The 15,944-nt window shown below is 43.3% G+C and overlaps 1 protein-coding gene across 2 annotated transcripts; it reads right to left on the reverse strand.

The window, feature by feature from the left end:
* Positions 1 to 234: 234 nt before the first annotated feature.
* TP53INP1 (tumor protein p53 inducible nuclear protein 1) lies at positions 235 to 12,106 on the reverse strand. Of its 2 annotated transcripts, none has more exons than XM_030943526.1 (4): positions 12,005 to 12,106; positions 8,628 to 8,909; positions 7,759 to 8,110; positions 235 to 3,688 (listed from the first exon to the last, which is right to left on the reverse strand). In XM_030943526.1, the coding sequence occupies exons 2-4, from the start codon at positions 8,737 to 8,739 to the stop codon at positions 3,439 to 3,441; spliced, it is 714 nt and encodes a 237-aa protein (XP_030799386.1). In that variant the 5' UTR covers positions 8,740 to 8,909; positions 12,005 to 12,106; the 3' UTR covers positions 235 to 3,438. The 2 variants fall into 2 exon arrangements, with proteins under 2 accessions (XP_030799386.1, XP_030799387.1); XM_030943527.1 differs by having other exon boundaries at positions 7,759 to 8,107; positions 12,005 to 12,102.
* Between the last annotated feature and the right edge of the window lie 3,838 nt (positions 12,107 to 15,944).

The following is a 15,944-nucleotide window of genomic DNA, read 5'->3' on the forward strand; positions in this document are numbered from 1 at the left end:
CCTGTCCACCTATAGAGTTCCTGCACATTGGTCAGGAAAGGCAGCAGTCAGCAGAGATGTGCAACACTGCTCGGATGCACATTGTCACCGGATCAGCAATGCAGACCAAATCCCAGAGCAACTGCTGTACTAGAGCAAGCAATGAGAGACATAGTACTTGGACCTGCCACCTGCACAGAATGCTCAGACATTTGGATTTTCATTAACCTATAACATTAAAGAACAGACTGACAACTTTTAATAGGCCATTTTTTATTGAGAGTTAAGATCATGTTTCCCCACAGTGCGCAGAACGCACCATGAAAACAAAATACAGAAGATCACTTTAGTAAATACACACTGGTTAAGCAATGCTACCTTTTTTGGCAAAGTGCTGTATTTTGTCTGTTTTCAGCTTGTGTTAAACTATTAAAAATAAGAGCCACAGATTCTTCCATATCAAAAGGACTGCTACAAATAGAGAAGTGGCTCTGGAGAGAAGCTGCCATATATGCATAGACTGATGTACAGTATTAATCCCAACTGAAATGTCCCTTTTGAATCTTCAAGTTTGCTGTGTAGAAGGCACAGTTTAAAATGCAAATCTGTCCATTGACCAATACATATGAAAATAATTTCAGCAAGATTCATGAATATCAATCAGTATGAGACAGTGCAAGGCCTCCACTTTTACAAGAAAAAACACACACTTTAATACAATTCAAAAAACCATATAAAAAGCCACACAGCTCACTATTAAAACAGTAAACCAGAACAAATCTAATTGCCCAATAGCTCCAGGCACAAAACAGGGCTAGACCAACATAAATATGTAAAACAAATTAACAAAAAGCCATTGATGTAGTACTATCTCACACAATAATATGGTTTCCAATATTACAAATTGAGAAGCACAGCTTTGTGCAACAAAATAGTTTATATCCTGAAAGATATAGGTTTTCATCACCAGAAAGTCATCTAGTAATGCAGTATAAAAAGATCAGTATCTCCCAATTCTAGGAGCAGTCTAAAGTTGCATTTACTTGCCTACTGAGAAGAACAGACCAAGGCTCTCATTTTAATGCCTGGGAGCCTTATACTCTCAGCTCCATCTCCCCATTAGGAGTTAAGGGATTACTTACTCCTTCCAACACAGGGAGGTGGAGACTCCATCTTCCTTCATTGCACTTTAAGAAAATTAAAGCTGAAGGAAAGTAGTTACTTTTATATAAAGAAAAGTAATACAGGAAAGCAAAGAATTTTCCTGAGCTAGAAAGTTGGCAGCAAGGATAAGGAAGTTTAAGCTAGACAAAAAGTTGGAGTGATAAAGGTAGGTAGATAATCTGAGGCAAGTAAGAGTACTTGTGAACAGATAAGAGACTGGTAAAACTACAGCTATTTGCAGATAAACCAAAGTATTTGGACCACATGAGAATTGGTGTATGGACATGGGCACATACTGCTAAAACAGCAGTAACAAAATATCTCTTTTGGAAGATTATGGTGTGACCAATTTTGTTTTCTTTCAGTGTCCATGTGAATTCAATTTATCAAAAAAAAAAATCACCAAACAACAAAACCCCAAAAACTAGTGTATCCAGGAAAGCACCTCTTGCTTTTGTACATTTAATTATTTTCAACATCCCTTTGTGACAATCCTAATTGCAGTGAAGCAGCACGTCTGCAGTGAAACATAAGTTATGAATGCTGTTCCCTGTATGTTAAGTAGGTTCCACAACAATTTCAGCTGCAGAACACACAACAGTACCACTACATCAAGGTCAATTTGAATTGCTGGGGTTTTGCTTCAGTGAAATTGAAGCATCTGGCTGAATTTAAATACTTCATAGGTCTGGAACAATTCACATTATCGACCTTGTCTTATTTCAAGGTCTCCTCACATGACTCCTTGTACCAACTTCTGTGTAAGGACTACTGGAAGACACAGCTGAGTGTAACGTTAACACTGTAATGCCCTAGGCACTAAACACAAGGGAAAACAGCAAGTCACATTAAGCACTGGCAGAAAGGAAGATAAACTTACTTTTGGTTCCCCCTGCTTCTCTCATGGAAGGTTTCTGCTTCCTTACTTCCACTCCCATTTAATCCATTTCCCAGATTGATCTATCAGGGTCCAGCATACCACTGGCTGCTGTGTAACACAGCTTTTGTTAACAGGTGAACTCAACCTGTAGTTGTAGTTGGCACTGCCTGCCAACTTCCAAAACATCTTGCTCAGTGCTCTTAAGAAAACTACTTGATAGTTTTGAATGGCTTTTCTTTCCTGTTGGCCTATGGAATTGCTATTAAGTCCTTCTGCCTCCAGTGGGCTAGGAGAACAACCACAGCTGATTGATCAATTTTTATACACTGTTATCACTGTGTTTAGCTCAGCATCCAATTCCCCCTACCTCACACTGCCCTTCATTTCCAGTCCCCATTAACTTGGATTTCATTTTCATAGAGAAAAAGAGAGAAAATTAGGAGAACTTCGAATAAAAGCTTCCTTCTAGCTACTTCTGATCTACTCTCAACTGTGAATATGAGACAATCTAATAGTAATTTGTAGCACAGAAATAGCTGTCTATCAGCCTGACTTCTTTGAAGAGCAGTCAGCTACTGACAGGTTAAAAGAATGGTCAATCCACCATCCTTCTCCTTTAACTAGACTAGAGATTAAATGAGATAGGGTAGGGGAAACACGTGCTTCAGAGACAGAAGTAGTTAGAGAAACTCAAACTTTATCTGGTAAAGCCCAGTTCAGTTCTGTGTTGTGCATCTGCATGTTACCCAAGGGTTCACTTTTCTTCCCACTCCACTGTGAGGTACTACACCTGTAACACTGGTGCCATCTTGTACTGCAACAATGTTGGTGGGACATTTAACCCTCTTTCAATATCCATATCAAGTACCCAGCACACCTACACAGCCCCCACTAACACAAGTAAGTCCTAGGAATTTAGATGAGATATCCTTCTTGAAACAGCTCAGCACAGCTATGTAATATCCACTGGCAGCTATAGAATTTCCTTGTCAGAAAGTCATCATATATGCTGAATACAGACAGATACACAAGCTGTCAAGTACTGGTCATTAAAGCAAATGGCTAACCTCAAATTTTCTAACTTCGTTTTGATTAATGCAAAATGTAACTGATTTCCATCTCAGTTAAATTTCTTTAAAATACCAACTAAGAATCCATCTATACATCAAAGTTTATAAAACAGCACACAAACTATCATACTGATAGGCTTCCAAGACATTGATATTTAACATCAACATTTAGAACTTGATGCAAGATGTTTGGAGATTTATGTGTCTTTTGAAAATAATGCAACACTAGTTACGATTGTGTTTGAGGGATTGACAATCAGCTTCAGATTGACCACACTTACCTACACATGAAAACAAAAGCAACCTAAGAAACAATTAGGCCATAGATTAAAACCACAAGAACCATCAGTAATTGAACTGACGCTGGCAAGGCTGGTGAACAAACAGTCCGTTGTGCTTGATTTGCCGAGAGTGGCAATCCCTGGCGAGGTTTTGGCGACGGAGACTGTTCCTGTTGAGACAGTGTCTCTCATTATGTTCTTTTATCCAGTGGGTAGGACGAAAACTCTTGTTTTTTTCCAGAAAAGTTGAACTAGTAGCAAGAGCCGTGACATAGCAGTGAACACGCTGTCCCGTTTCATTTCGGGCCTCCTGTCTAGAAATGCAACAAGCAGGTATCAGTCACCACTGAGGTACATTGGAAGGACAAGCAAAACAAAAGGGAGAACAGGGACATCAGCCTCCAGCACTTCAAAAGGGAACCCTTATTCTACTGGACAGACATTTGGCTGAGGTAAGGTCAAGCCACTTACCACACTGGTAAGCAACATGTAGTGCTGCTAAATCACTTTTTGTGTGAGGGCCCCACAACAGCCTTAGGATTTTCATGTCTTACTCTACTGTGCTCTTTCTTCCCCACACCACCTCCCTAAGCCCAAGATGCAATACAGATCAGAAATGTAAGGCAATGCGTGTCACACTGCTCCAGCTTTAGAAGACTTGAGAGTTATCCACTAGGCAAAGTTTGGTTTAAAATCATCTTGAACATTAAAATCATCTTGAAAACAGAAGCACACTAACAAAAGTGCATTTCAATTGCCAGCCACACAAGTAAATCCAAACAAACAGTGTTCATGCAGAGGAATGGAAAGGTAGACCAGTTGTGACACACATGAAAAATAACTCAGAAGGATTGTTCCTCAACCAGCCCCCTAAATGTCATGAGCAGTGAGTCAGCAGTTTTGGCAAACCCTTGCTTCACCATGCACTAGTAAAAAACAAACCAGCAGCCTATGCAAGCAGCGACTATCATATTGAAAAAGGACTTCCCTACTTGACAGAACAATCACTGGCATTTCCTGAAACTTCCAAAGTAAAGTTAAAAATAGCCTAGCCATTTTAAAAGCAAAGCAAAACCCTAATCTGAGTGCTAGAACTGGTGTGAGACCAGTCGCAGCAGAGTTTCTTGCCTTCTCTCTCCCCACTCAGTGGACAGCTGGCCAGTGGACAGCTGGCCCAATAGCCAGCTGTCAGCTGGTCAGTGGTGCCCAGGAAAGATGTCTGCAAGACCAGGAACTTGCCCAGGCATGAGCAAGAGGTCTCTTGGGAAGTCTGTCTTTCAACATTAGCATGACTCTGTCATATAAAGTCTTTTCTGGAAGAGCTTAACTTGCAATTATCGTATGATGTCTCTGTAGACGCAAGTCAGGTCTGCCATGCCCATGGCACCTTTTGTAGCCTTACTCTGGGAGGCTGCAGGTGCCTGACATGAAGTAAGCTCTTCTGCCTCCTCCCACTGCACACTGGAGGGAAATACTCCTTGTCATCAAGGGAATACTCCCTCCCTTCTACTTTTTTCTTATTTCTAATATCCCAATCTTGCTTTTGAATCCTTGGGTAGTTTGATATGAATGACTGAAGAGTAGAGACTGCAGAACAGTCATATGTGACATGCTGGTCTTCTCCTGTTTATTCACTGGATATTGTCCTATACCTAGCACTTGAAATACCAAACTAAAAGTCAGTAACAAGCACAGATCAATTCATAGTGCCTTGTAAATACATTCTTTGCAGATTACACCAGTTTAATTTACATGAGAGTACCTGCAAATATGGGACTACTATTTTCCTTGTGGAGCGATCCCTTAGTGCATCCAACAGTGCTGGAGGTGGAACTGCAAGTGAAGCCTTTCTAGGGAAAGCTATTACAGAGCCAGGAAGCCACACCACAGTTATTGCAACCTGTATTTCCTTAGTATACCCTTAACTAGCAAAGTGCAGCAACTGTTAATACAAACTGCTGTGGTTTTGTTATGGAAAAATATGACTAATCTGACAAATAGGGAAGTTTATACAACATCCTTTTGCTTTGAAAGGAATTTAAAATGAAAAAAGATATTTCCTCCACAAAAGGAGAAAAACTGGTTTAAACTTGCTGGCTGAAAATACTCTAGCTTTTTTCCCCCCTTCTATCAAATACTCTTCCAGCAATGGTTTGTAAACCAACACTCTTCCATTTGTCATCAAAGTGACACTGGGATAGCAGAGGTGGTTTGAATTAGCTAAATAGCCACATACTCTTCCAAAATGCAGCCTTTCAGTACCTTAGGTGCACTTCGTAGGCTGGCACTAGTGAGCTCCATGAACTGAGAGAACAGGGTTGATGAGACTCCATCACATTGTCAAAATGCAGTTTTAGAGGGGCTGTGTCTTAAGCCAGACCATCACTACATACATTTGCTGCTGTGCTTCCAGTGTCTATTTTGCCAGAAAGCAGAAGTGTCCTGCTCATCATGCTACACAACCACAGCTCACAAGAAACATTAAAGGCTTCAGACCCCCAACCCAATCATCTCAGTAATTTTTCTGCACTTCGCATTTTGGCTTGTTAAAGCAGATGTAGTTAGGCTTGATCAAGTAATCATTTGGCACAAAGGTTAGTCCTAAAACCAGTATTGCTTTGGCAGACAAGGCTCTAGAGGAAGCAGTGTTGCTAGCAGTCTGATCAAACAAAAAGCACTGTTCCAAAACAGTAGTACTTACTGTGCCAGTGTGCCTTAAGCAGCTTTTCTTGGCCCTACAATATTAAATGGCCAACCATTAAACCACTAGAGACTTCATAACAGCTTTTGAAACTTACTCTAGTATCTGTGTAACCAATGTTCCCAAATTCTGCAGTCTACCTCAGCTTTAGACTTAAGTCTCACCCCAGTTGTCACACAAAATATCCTGCACAAGAGCCTGGATCCTTTGACACAGCAACAGCACAGAGTTCAGTGTGAATTACACACCAGCTGAAGAGCACACCTCTGGCTTCCCCAGGCATTGAAGCAGCTTAACTGTGCTGTGTAACACAAGACAGGATCCTTCTCTGGCTGAATTTACATCAGGATCCCCAGGTCAAGTGACTGAAAAGTCAGTATCCAACTTTTGAGTGTTACTATTCACTGCAAATTGTATTTTAGATAAAGTGGCTTACTGTCTTTTGCTAGGGCATGTCCTGCAGCCTACAGCACTCTTGCAGATTCCTTCAGATCCTCATTTTAAAGGTGCTGTCTGCTCATAGTTTCCCCCAATTTAACTTAAACTAGACCCTAATGATTAACATCATAAACTGTCCTCCCCAAATAATTATACAAATCCCACACCAAGATCAATAGTAACAGCACTGTACTTCAACATTATACAGCAGCATGTCATTTCAAAGTCACCTGTTTCTTTGAGCTAAAAACTTAAATACGGCAAGGGGCTGATTGGACAAGTCAACAGGCATCTACCTACACCAACTCAAGTGCTATACTAATTTATTCCTGTATATCAAAGCATAGTATACTGTGATTTTTTTCTTTAGTGGTTGTTTCTAAACTTAAGAACTAGATGGTATGAAAAGTCAGTCTTTGTTACTAACTGGGATACACAAAACACCCAATTATTTCAAACCCAATGACCACACGGGGTCATAATGGCAAAGGAATCCTCTACTTTCATACAGCCATGTTCACTGTACTGGTACAGCTGCATACACCAACACCAGAGAATGGCAGGGCATGGCAAATATGCCTCTACAATAAACCACATGGATAGAATTTCAGGACCCAAAAGCACCTACTTCACTAAAAGTAGAAGGTTGCAGCACAGATTTTCACATTGAGGGGACTAAGTTTTGTGGAATCTTCCCATTTACTTTTGCTCCAGAAGCCACTTGTGGGCAAATTTAATCCTGTCCTTATCACTAGGTTGAGGAATGAAAAAAAAAAAACCATAGAAGCCTCCCACCTAAACCCAAAGCCACGTCCCTGTCAGGATCATTAAAGTTCTCTGTTTCATCTCACAAGGTGACTGAAAGAATACTGACTAGCAGTTATGAAAAACACACATAGCTGTGAAGGGGGCAAAGTGCTTTCATATCTATATTACTGGCTATATAGTTAACTGCCACCAGTTTACACAGGACTGGAACATACTCTGCAAGGGAGTAACAAGGCTCCATGAAAATTCACTGCAGTGCCAAACGCATACCCAACTGTTTGCCAACACTGCCATCTTGTACAACATTTTTCTGAGCAGGCAGGCACCTGACCACTCTACACACCTTGTGTGGTATTCATGCTTTATTCACCTCCCCTGAAATAAGCTGGAAAATTCAGTATTAAGTGTCTAAGCTGATCAAGGAGAAACCAGATATTTTCAGCACCAGAGCTCCTTGACAAGAGAATTCAGACATACCTGGGGCTGCCTGGGCTGTGAAACTCCTCATCCCCACATGCAGTCTCATTAAGGCCGTGACAGGTGTTGTGGACAGCATACACAGACATGCTGGGATGCTCTATCAAGAGGTTCTCCATGGGACTGGTCTCCACTTTGATAGTGGTTAATCCACCTGCAGTAAAACATGGGGGAGGGGTAATAAACCAGCTCTCCTCCATAGGACATGACTCAAACTGGATGAAGCAGGACTCGCTGGCCTCCGGCAAGTGTTCCAGGGGAGATGATAAACAAGAGAAGACGGGCGAGCTGTCCGTGGCCGATGCTTCAATGAGGTCTGCTTCCTCCACGGAGCAATTAGTGCAAGAGTCTGCTGCAGGGGACCAGTCATCAGTGGAGAGGAACCACGGATGTTGGTGATAGCAGAAGGTCGAAAACAACACAGTTGCACACAGCCAGAAACAGGATATGAAATAATAATAATTAAAAAAAACAAAGAAAAAGAAAAAAAAAAGAGCCCTGTTAGCACATACACAAATTTTTACTTTTTAAAAGCAGGGGAGGGGAAAAGGGAGCTCCCACACAAGCCATGTTAGACACGTGAAACAACTGTTATCAGTAAAGCTATATAATTGCAAAATAAGTCAAATAGATTTTATTTGTACCAGCGGTTCTGCTGAAACCTGTCTCAGGCTTATAAACCTGACATCATTTTTCTCACCAATTTACACAACATGTAACATTTGTTTGGAAGACACCCTACACTCTAATCCCACACTGGTTTTGCTGAGATAAAGTTTCCCCAAGCTACTGGTTTGTTCACATGGAAGTAAGACAAGCAAGAGCCAGAGCAAGACAAAGGCAGAACTTATGTCTGACAGACATCTTACCTATAAAGTCAACCAGAATCCACTCGTCATCTTCCTTCTCACTGAACTCTGGCTCTTGGTTGGACAAGCTATCAATCTCTCCCATGAGCATGTTATTTAACCTCTGGAACATTACTAAGGCAGGAACAAGACTTTGGCTGGTAGGTCTTTATATCCAAGGTTCAAGGCACAGCTCACACTACTAGCAGAGTGGCACAGACTTGAGATTAAAGTGCATAGATGCTTTATCAGCTTAGGTACAGGACATGCAAAAGCATGACTTGTAAACAGTTTACGTGAAACCTGTAAAAAATGATGACAAGCATCTTAATGACAAAACCACAGGTAACATCCCTAGGGAAACAAATTAGAAGCCCCTTGTTAGTGCAGTCTGAGGTACCAGTGAACATTTTTCCCTGAAAAGAGGCAGCTTCAGTGGCATCTGCCATCCCCTCCCAGCCAGATGCACACAAAAAGCACAATCCTAGGTCTCCCCTGGGAGCTGATTGACTTTGTCTCAGACCTCCTCCCCAAAAAAGGTCTGTTTAGGTGTCAGTCCCCCCTTCTCCTAAGGGAGGAGGTGTATAGGACTCTTGTGTCTACACTCCCCATCTCCCTCCATGTCAGAGACACCCCAAGGGCAAGGGCATGGCTTCTGCTCCAGACAATTCACCTCCCCTGCTGACACAGAGGAGCCCCATGAGGGCTCCCAGGGAAGCCCAAAGCAGTGTTTCTTCTCTGTTCCACCCTGACAGCGAGTTAACACAGTAGCAAGGCACATCCTGTCTTCAGGTTCAAAGTACACCACAGAGTTACCAGCGAGATTATTTTCACAGCAACCACCCAACTAGTCATGTATCCTAAGTTTAAGAACATGGAAAACTATTGGATATGTTTAATGAAACCCAGTGCTTATTTCTCAATTCACTCCCCTAAATCTACGTGTAATTGGTCACTGTAAGCCTGACCTCTGCATTTGGCAGTTAAGATGAAAAATCCCATTGGTACCAAGAAACTGAATGTTTAAACACCCCAGAACTGCCTTTGATATTTATGTATGAGCCAATAAATAGAAGCCATTAAAGCAGGTAAAAAAAGCAGAAACGATGGGGAAAATATTCGCCAACTTAACAACAAGTTATTTTTGCCCATAGCAATATTTGAATCATCAAAGCAGGTCAGAATTATTACAGATTAAATACCTATTTGATAATTAAATAGGGAAGAATATATCCATGTAAGACAGTATGAGTACCTGCATTCAGAAAGGAAGCAAGACACATGACAGTGGACAAACCCAGATATTAAAAGATACAACTCATGAAGAATATTATTTATAAAATAATATAAATAATATAAATATATAAATAACCTTGCTTGACCCTAGAACTCTCAGGCCACACCAAAGAGTTGTTTGGCCTCCTGTGTCATCTTATCCCAGGACACCAGACCCCATCACCCACTTGTTCAAGGTAAGGACAAACACTTGCTCCATGCAGAACTGCTCCTGTACACATTTATGCAGCTTCCTCCTTGTTCAGACAGCACAGAAGGAGAGGAGCAGAATTTAAAGTAGTCTTCAGGAGCAATATGAAAAGATACAGTGACACTCAACAAGTTATGCTCAAGAGAAATGACTGACTGCAGGAAAACACAAGACTAGAAACAACAGGCTCAGCTGCAATAGTGATACAGGTCTATTTTTAAGGACCACATTTGAAAATGAAACATCAGATCTCTCCTAAAGAGAGCTACAAAAATTGTCAGAAGTCTAAAGAAAATCAACAAAATTTTAAAAATGGAAAAGCTTGATAGAGGGAAGGAAAAAATTACAACAGTAGTCAATTATGTGAAGAAAGAAGCAAACATTTATTGCCTTCTTTTATACCCAGAGCAAGCAGAAGTGGCTTTAACTGCAGCAAAGTTCAACTTCCAGTGGTTACTAGCAGGAAACACTTTTAACCATTAAGGTCTCTAAGCCCTGGATGGGTTACCTAAGGAAATGCCAAATGCCTACAGTGTTCCTAAGCAACTTCTTGGGAAGGTTTGAGTGCTTCAGTTATAGGCAGAACTTACTATGGGTAAGGAAATGAATTCTAAGTGGAAGCTTGAAGTCTGTAGTTTTCCAGTCACCTTCCACATCCTTCCCTAACTCTCTCCTGGCACAAGGCCTATGAAAAAATTAGTTTGTTTTTTCTTTAGGCTAACTAGAAAGCCATTGCGTGGCTGCTGATCAGCACTGGCTTTCCCTGTACTCCCACACACGTGTGTTGCCTCTTTCCTAGATCAAGCCTGGAGGTACCTTCAGGCAGAGGCTGTCTTTTTGTTCTGAGCAGAGTGGAGCAAGATGAGAGCTCGCACTCCTCTAGTAAGGCTCCCAAGGCATCACAGCAACATACAATAATTACCCTCTAACAAGTAAGAGAGAGATCCCTGTTCCCGAGAATGTGAGCTAAACAAACCTAAGCTTTTGACCCACAAATGACTTTCTGTAGATCAAAAGCAGTGTCCCATTTTTTCCTTCCCCCATCCCAAGGAGGATCCAAAAAAACATCTGAATCATTTTGTCCTGGTTTCATCTCCAGCTGGGCTTAAAACCACGGCACATTTAGAAAGTGGTTGATGCTTTGACATCCTTTTGGACAAGTGCCTTTAAAAAGGCCACACTCGTGGGCTATTGTGCAAGTCAGGCAGCACAAGAGAAGTTAGGCTGTTATCAAGGGCCATCGTCCGGGGAGGAAAACAGGACAGAGACCGAGAGAGGCTCTCGGGTTCTTAGTCAGGAACTGTCAGCGGCAGAAAAACACAACGCTGGGAACAACTGACTCAGCTGCAGTAATGATTAAGAGGCTGTTATAGATAACACACCGAATGAACGTCAACAATACAGTATCGCTGCAATTAAAACAGTATTTTTTCCTTTTTTATGGTTTGGTTTTGTTTCTAACCTAGCAAAGGAGATGAGGTATGTGCTAAGCAAAAAGAAAACACAACCAAAGAAGGCACCTCCCAGTCGGTCCCAGAGCAGCCCCGAGCCAGAGCCGCCGATGCCCGCGCCCCCCGCTCGCCGCTCCGCGGCCGCCGCCAGGAGGCTCCACACGGCCGGGCCAGCGGCGCGGGCTGAGCCGGCACAGCCGCGGCGGCTGCGCACCTTCCCGGCCCCGCTCCGAGGCTGCCCGGGGAGCGGACGGCCGAGACCGCCGGCTGCTCCACAGCCGGGAAATCGCCAAAAGCCCCCGGCCCCGGCGCCGTCCCAGAGGACAGAAGCCGGGATGGGAGCAGGGGAAAACGGGGGCTCCGCCGCTGCTGCTCTCCACCGCTCAGACGGCGGGAGCCCATCCCACCCGGGCCACGGGCAGCGCGCCCGGTGCCCGCAGCTCCCCGCACACCGAACTCACCCGCACCGCACTGCCCCAGCCCGCCGCCTCCGCGGAGCCCTTTGTTGTCAGGGCCCGGCGCAGCTGACGGACCGGCCGCCGGCCACGCCCCCCCGCCCCTCCGCCAATGGGCGCCGCCGCCGCCTGTCGCTAACGCACGTGACGGGCGGGCGGGGAGCGCAGAGGGCGGGGCCTGGCGGCTCAGCCCCGCCCTTCGCCCCGCTCCCCGCCCCGCCCCCGCGGCTTAGGGCGGATCGGGCGGGCAGGAGCGGGGCCATGGCGGCGTTACCGGACCCTGTCCTGGACAGGGACAGCTCCGCTAGACCGGGCTGCTCACAGCCCCCTCCAACCTGGCCTTGAGCGCTCCCAGGGATGGGACCGCCACAGCTCCTCTGGGAAACCTCTTCCAGTGCCTCACCACCCTCACCGTGAAGAACTTTATGGTCTCCCTGGAGCCTTCTCACGGCTAAACAATCCCAACTCTCTCAGGGATTGTCTCTTCTTCACAGGAGAGGTGATCCATCCCTCGAGTCATCTTGGTGTCACTCCCCTGAACTTGCTCCAACGGGTCACAGAATCACAGAACAGTTGAGGCTGGAAGGGAGCACCGAGGGTCATCTTGTCCAACTTCCCTGCTCAAGCAGGACCATCCCAGAGAACATGGCACAGGATTGTGGCAGATGGCTCTTGAATATCTCCAGTGAGAGAGACTCCACCACCTCTCTGGGCAACCTGTTCCCATGCTCAGTCACCCACAGAGTAAAGAATTTTTTCCTTATATTCAGGTGGAACTTCTGTGCATCAATTTCTGCCCATTGCCTCTTGTCCTATTGCTTGGCACCACCGTGAAGAGCCTGGTCCATCCTCTTGTCACCCTCCCTTCAGAGACTGATGGTGAGGTCCCCTCTCAGGTGCTTGGGGCTGAACAGCCCAACTCTCAGCCTTTCTTAATAAGAAAGATGCTCCAGTCCCTTGACCAACTTTGTAACTCTCTGCTAGGCCTGCTCCAGGAACTTCATATCTCTTTTGTACTGAGGTCCATGCCCTTCCTGTGCTGAGGATTAGATGCAGGACTCCGAGTGGGGTCTTAGGGGAGCAGAGTATAGGAGAAGAATTACATCTCTCAACATTTATTAGGCTGAAGCACCTTAGCTGGGTTGTGAAGCCCTAGAGAACTCATGCACTAGATCACTTACTCCATCTTTTTAGGAAAAAGATAGAAGAGGCAATGAATGTAAATGCAGCACTTTTCGTTTTAGCTGCTCTTTTCTCGGAAAGGAATTTCCAGACAGTGAAATTACAGTCCAGGAGAGGTGGTGTGGTTGTGCTGCACACCTTCAGCCACTTAATATAACTGGGTATATCAGAAAGTTAATGGTCACTTCAGAGTGCAGTGTGTGCTGGATGGGCAAAGATCTGTGTCCTTCAGAAGAGGCTGAAATAAATCAGTGATACGTAGGCAAACAGCATTTTACATGCAACATGTCCTACCAATTTAGGATATTTCACAGTTTCAGTTGTGCTGTGGAACGTGGTTTATTACAAAATAATAGCATTTTGTAATGAAATACTACGTGTACAGCACGAGTGTGTTGGTTGCTAGAGTCCAGATAAACTTGATCTTTTAACCTCAATGTTTAATGATATCTTTTTGTCTACTTTTTTGCTTTCTCTTTTTTTTTCCACCTTCATTTTCTGGTAAGGACAAAGCTTCTCTATGAAAAACAAAATAAAGCAGACTTTAGAAAAATGCTGCAAAGTGCCTTCCTGTGGCTGGGAATAGGTTGTGTGAGTTGACCAAGAGACTACCTAGCTGTACAATCTGCAATATTTTTGCAAAAGCTTCAATTACCTAGCATTTGATGATACTTTTCCATGCAGAACTAGCAGTTCCTGAATTAAAAGATCAACTTTATTTTTATAACATCCGCACTAAAAAGGGACATAAACAAATAGTATATTTGATTGAGTTTCAGTTTACAAGTTGAGCAAGAAATGAGAATGCTTACAAAGTCTCTTCAAATTTCAATGATAGTTGCTTCAGGAAGGGGGAGGGGAGAAGCTGCACATATCTGCAAATTCAAGATAGGCCAGACAGAAAATTAAATGTACAGAATAAATGCCCCAAAGGACTAATCTGTATTGCAAAATTACATTGTGTTAGAACACGTTAATTAAGGTGATACAAACCACTTAGTGTAGGCAAGAACTGTCATGTTTGGCAGCTGGGTTACCTTGGGTCAACAACAACAAAAAATGTCAAAGCCTTAGTCTTTGTTTGTACTGACTGTTATATTAAGCATTAAATGTTAATCAATTAACATAATGTATTTTTCCAGTGTAGGCAAGCCCTAGGAAAGCTTGGGTTTTATTTGAGACACAGACTCCTAATGAAGATAAAAAGTCACTGTTTATATTTTTGAAAGTCCCCTGAGAAGTAATTGAAGGAATAGAAGCTCTCTTCTTCCTGTAGTGTTGCTCTCAAATTCTTCCATTTTCATTTCACTTATTTCTTAATTCTCTATTGTAACAAAATGGTGGAACCAATGAACTTGCTTATTCTTTCTCTCAAATATCATTGCTGTTGGCAGGAGAAAGGCAGTTCTGAAAGCTACTCTCTTTCTCAGCCTGGCCACCATCACACTTTTGTTCCATATCTGACAAGTACTTAAGCATATGAATGGTTTATAATGAAATGAATTGTGTGTGTGGACTCAAATACCTGCTGAGCAAGAGCCCAGGTATTTCATCCTGCACTCACTGAGGTCAAGAATAAATTTTCTGGTGGTTGCAGTAGTGCAGGTTGTGGCCTTAGGTGCTTTTATCCAAAGCCTTTCAAATCAATTAGCCTTTCTATTGATTCTAATGGCTGTTAGAGCAGGCCCCCAGCAAAAGAGATACAGTTGCTTGGACACAAAAATTTACTCAGAAACTGGCCTTCCTTTGAGGAATTTGATGTTTATATTTGTATTAGAAAAAATATTCTGAAGAGATGTCTGGAGGAAGGGAACCATTCATATTTGCAGCAACATGTGCCCATGCATGAATCTGAATTTATTGGTGTGAGTTAGCAGCGAGCACATTGTACTTTCTGTGTGCTCAGTGGAAGCTTAATGGCACAGCCATTTCTGCTCATTTACTGTGTGTCCTGGGAACAGTAAATGGCTGGGCAGCAGTCCCCTGTTACTTGAATTGTATTGATTTTTCAAGATCCTACACATTAATGCAAGGCATGACCTATTGTCTGGGTTCCCACTGCGATGAAATACTACAGCAGCATTTAGCAGGCACAATGTGTGTCTAGCCATGGAGTAGAGAGTGACCTTCCTACCACAGGACCTGTGAGTTACAATGAGTGCATTGAGCCTACAACAAAGCACTGCCATGTGTTGTGCCTCTTGGAGAGGCCCTGCTCCACAGCCGTGCCTGTTTCAGGGGTACATGAGAATGCAGATCTGTCTCTGTATTAGAAATAGTGAGTAGCAGGAGGGAGAGCCACACCAAACAGAGCTTGCGCATACTAAAAAAATAATCTCCCTCTAAACTTTGGATATATCCTCCAGACAAAGATAAATAAGAATTCTTTCCAAACTATGTGTAAAAACCAGCTTGATATCACTCTGAGTGATTTGCATAAACACACCCATTGTTCCCACACAGAAAAAACCTGGCATACCAGTACAGGAACCTCCACACCAGTCACCTTTGCTGATGTGTGCCATTGTTTTAAGGTCAGTCTAGCACAGCTACCAAAATGGAAGTTTCTGTTTAATGGTAAGTTATAAACTGATGTCCTGAACTTAACCCTGGTGAAGATGAACTCTAAAACCTTTTGCCCTACAGCTTCCATGTGGCTGTGGCAGAAAGTCCCGTGCTGTATGGGAAGAGATTCTGTGTGATACTGCAAGATCACAGCTGTCAGATAGACCCTAGTCTGTCCTACTGAACGCATTATGCAGAA

Source organism: Camarhynchus parvulus, chromosome 2, assembly GCF_901933205.1.
Source record: "Camarhynchus parvulus chromosome 2, STF_HiC, whole genome shotgun sequence".
Lineage (NCBI taxonomy): Eukaryota > Metazoa > Chordata > Aves > Passeriformes > Thraupidae > Camarhynchus > Camarhynchus parvulus.

Coding starts and splice junctions, on each gene's coding strand:
- TP53INP1 (XM_030943526.1), bottom strand. CDS start 8,739: ATGTTCCAGAGGTTAAATAACATGCTCATGGGAGAGATTGATAGCTTG. Junction 8,111..8,627: donor GATTCTGGTTGACTTTATAG/GTAAGATGTCTG, acceptor GGTCCCCTGCAG/CAGACTCTTGCACTAATTGC. Junction 3,689..7,758: donor CACAGCCCAGGCAGCCCCAG/GTATGTCTGAAT, acceptor TTGCATTTCTAG/ACAGGAGGCCCGAAATGAAA.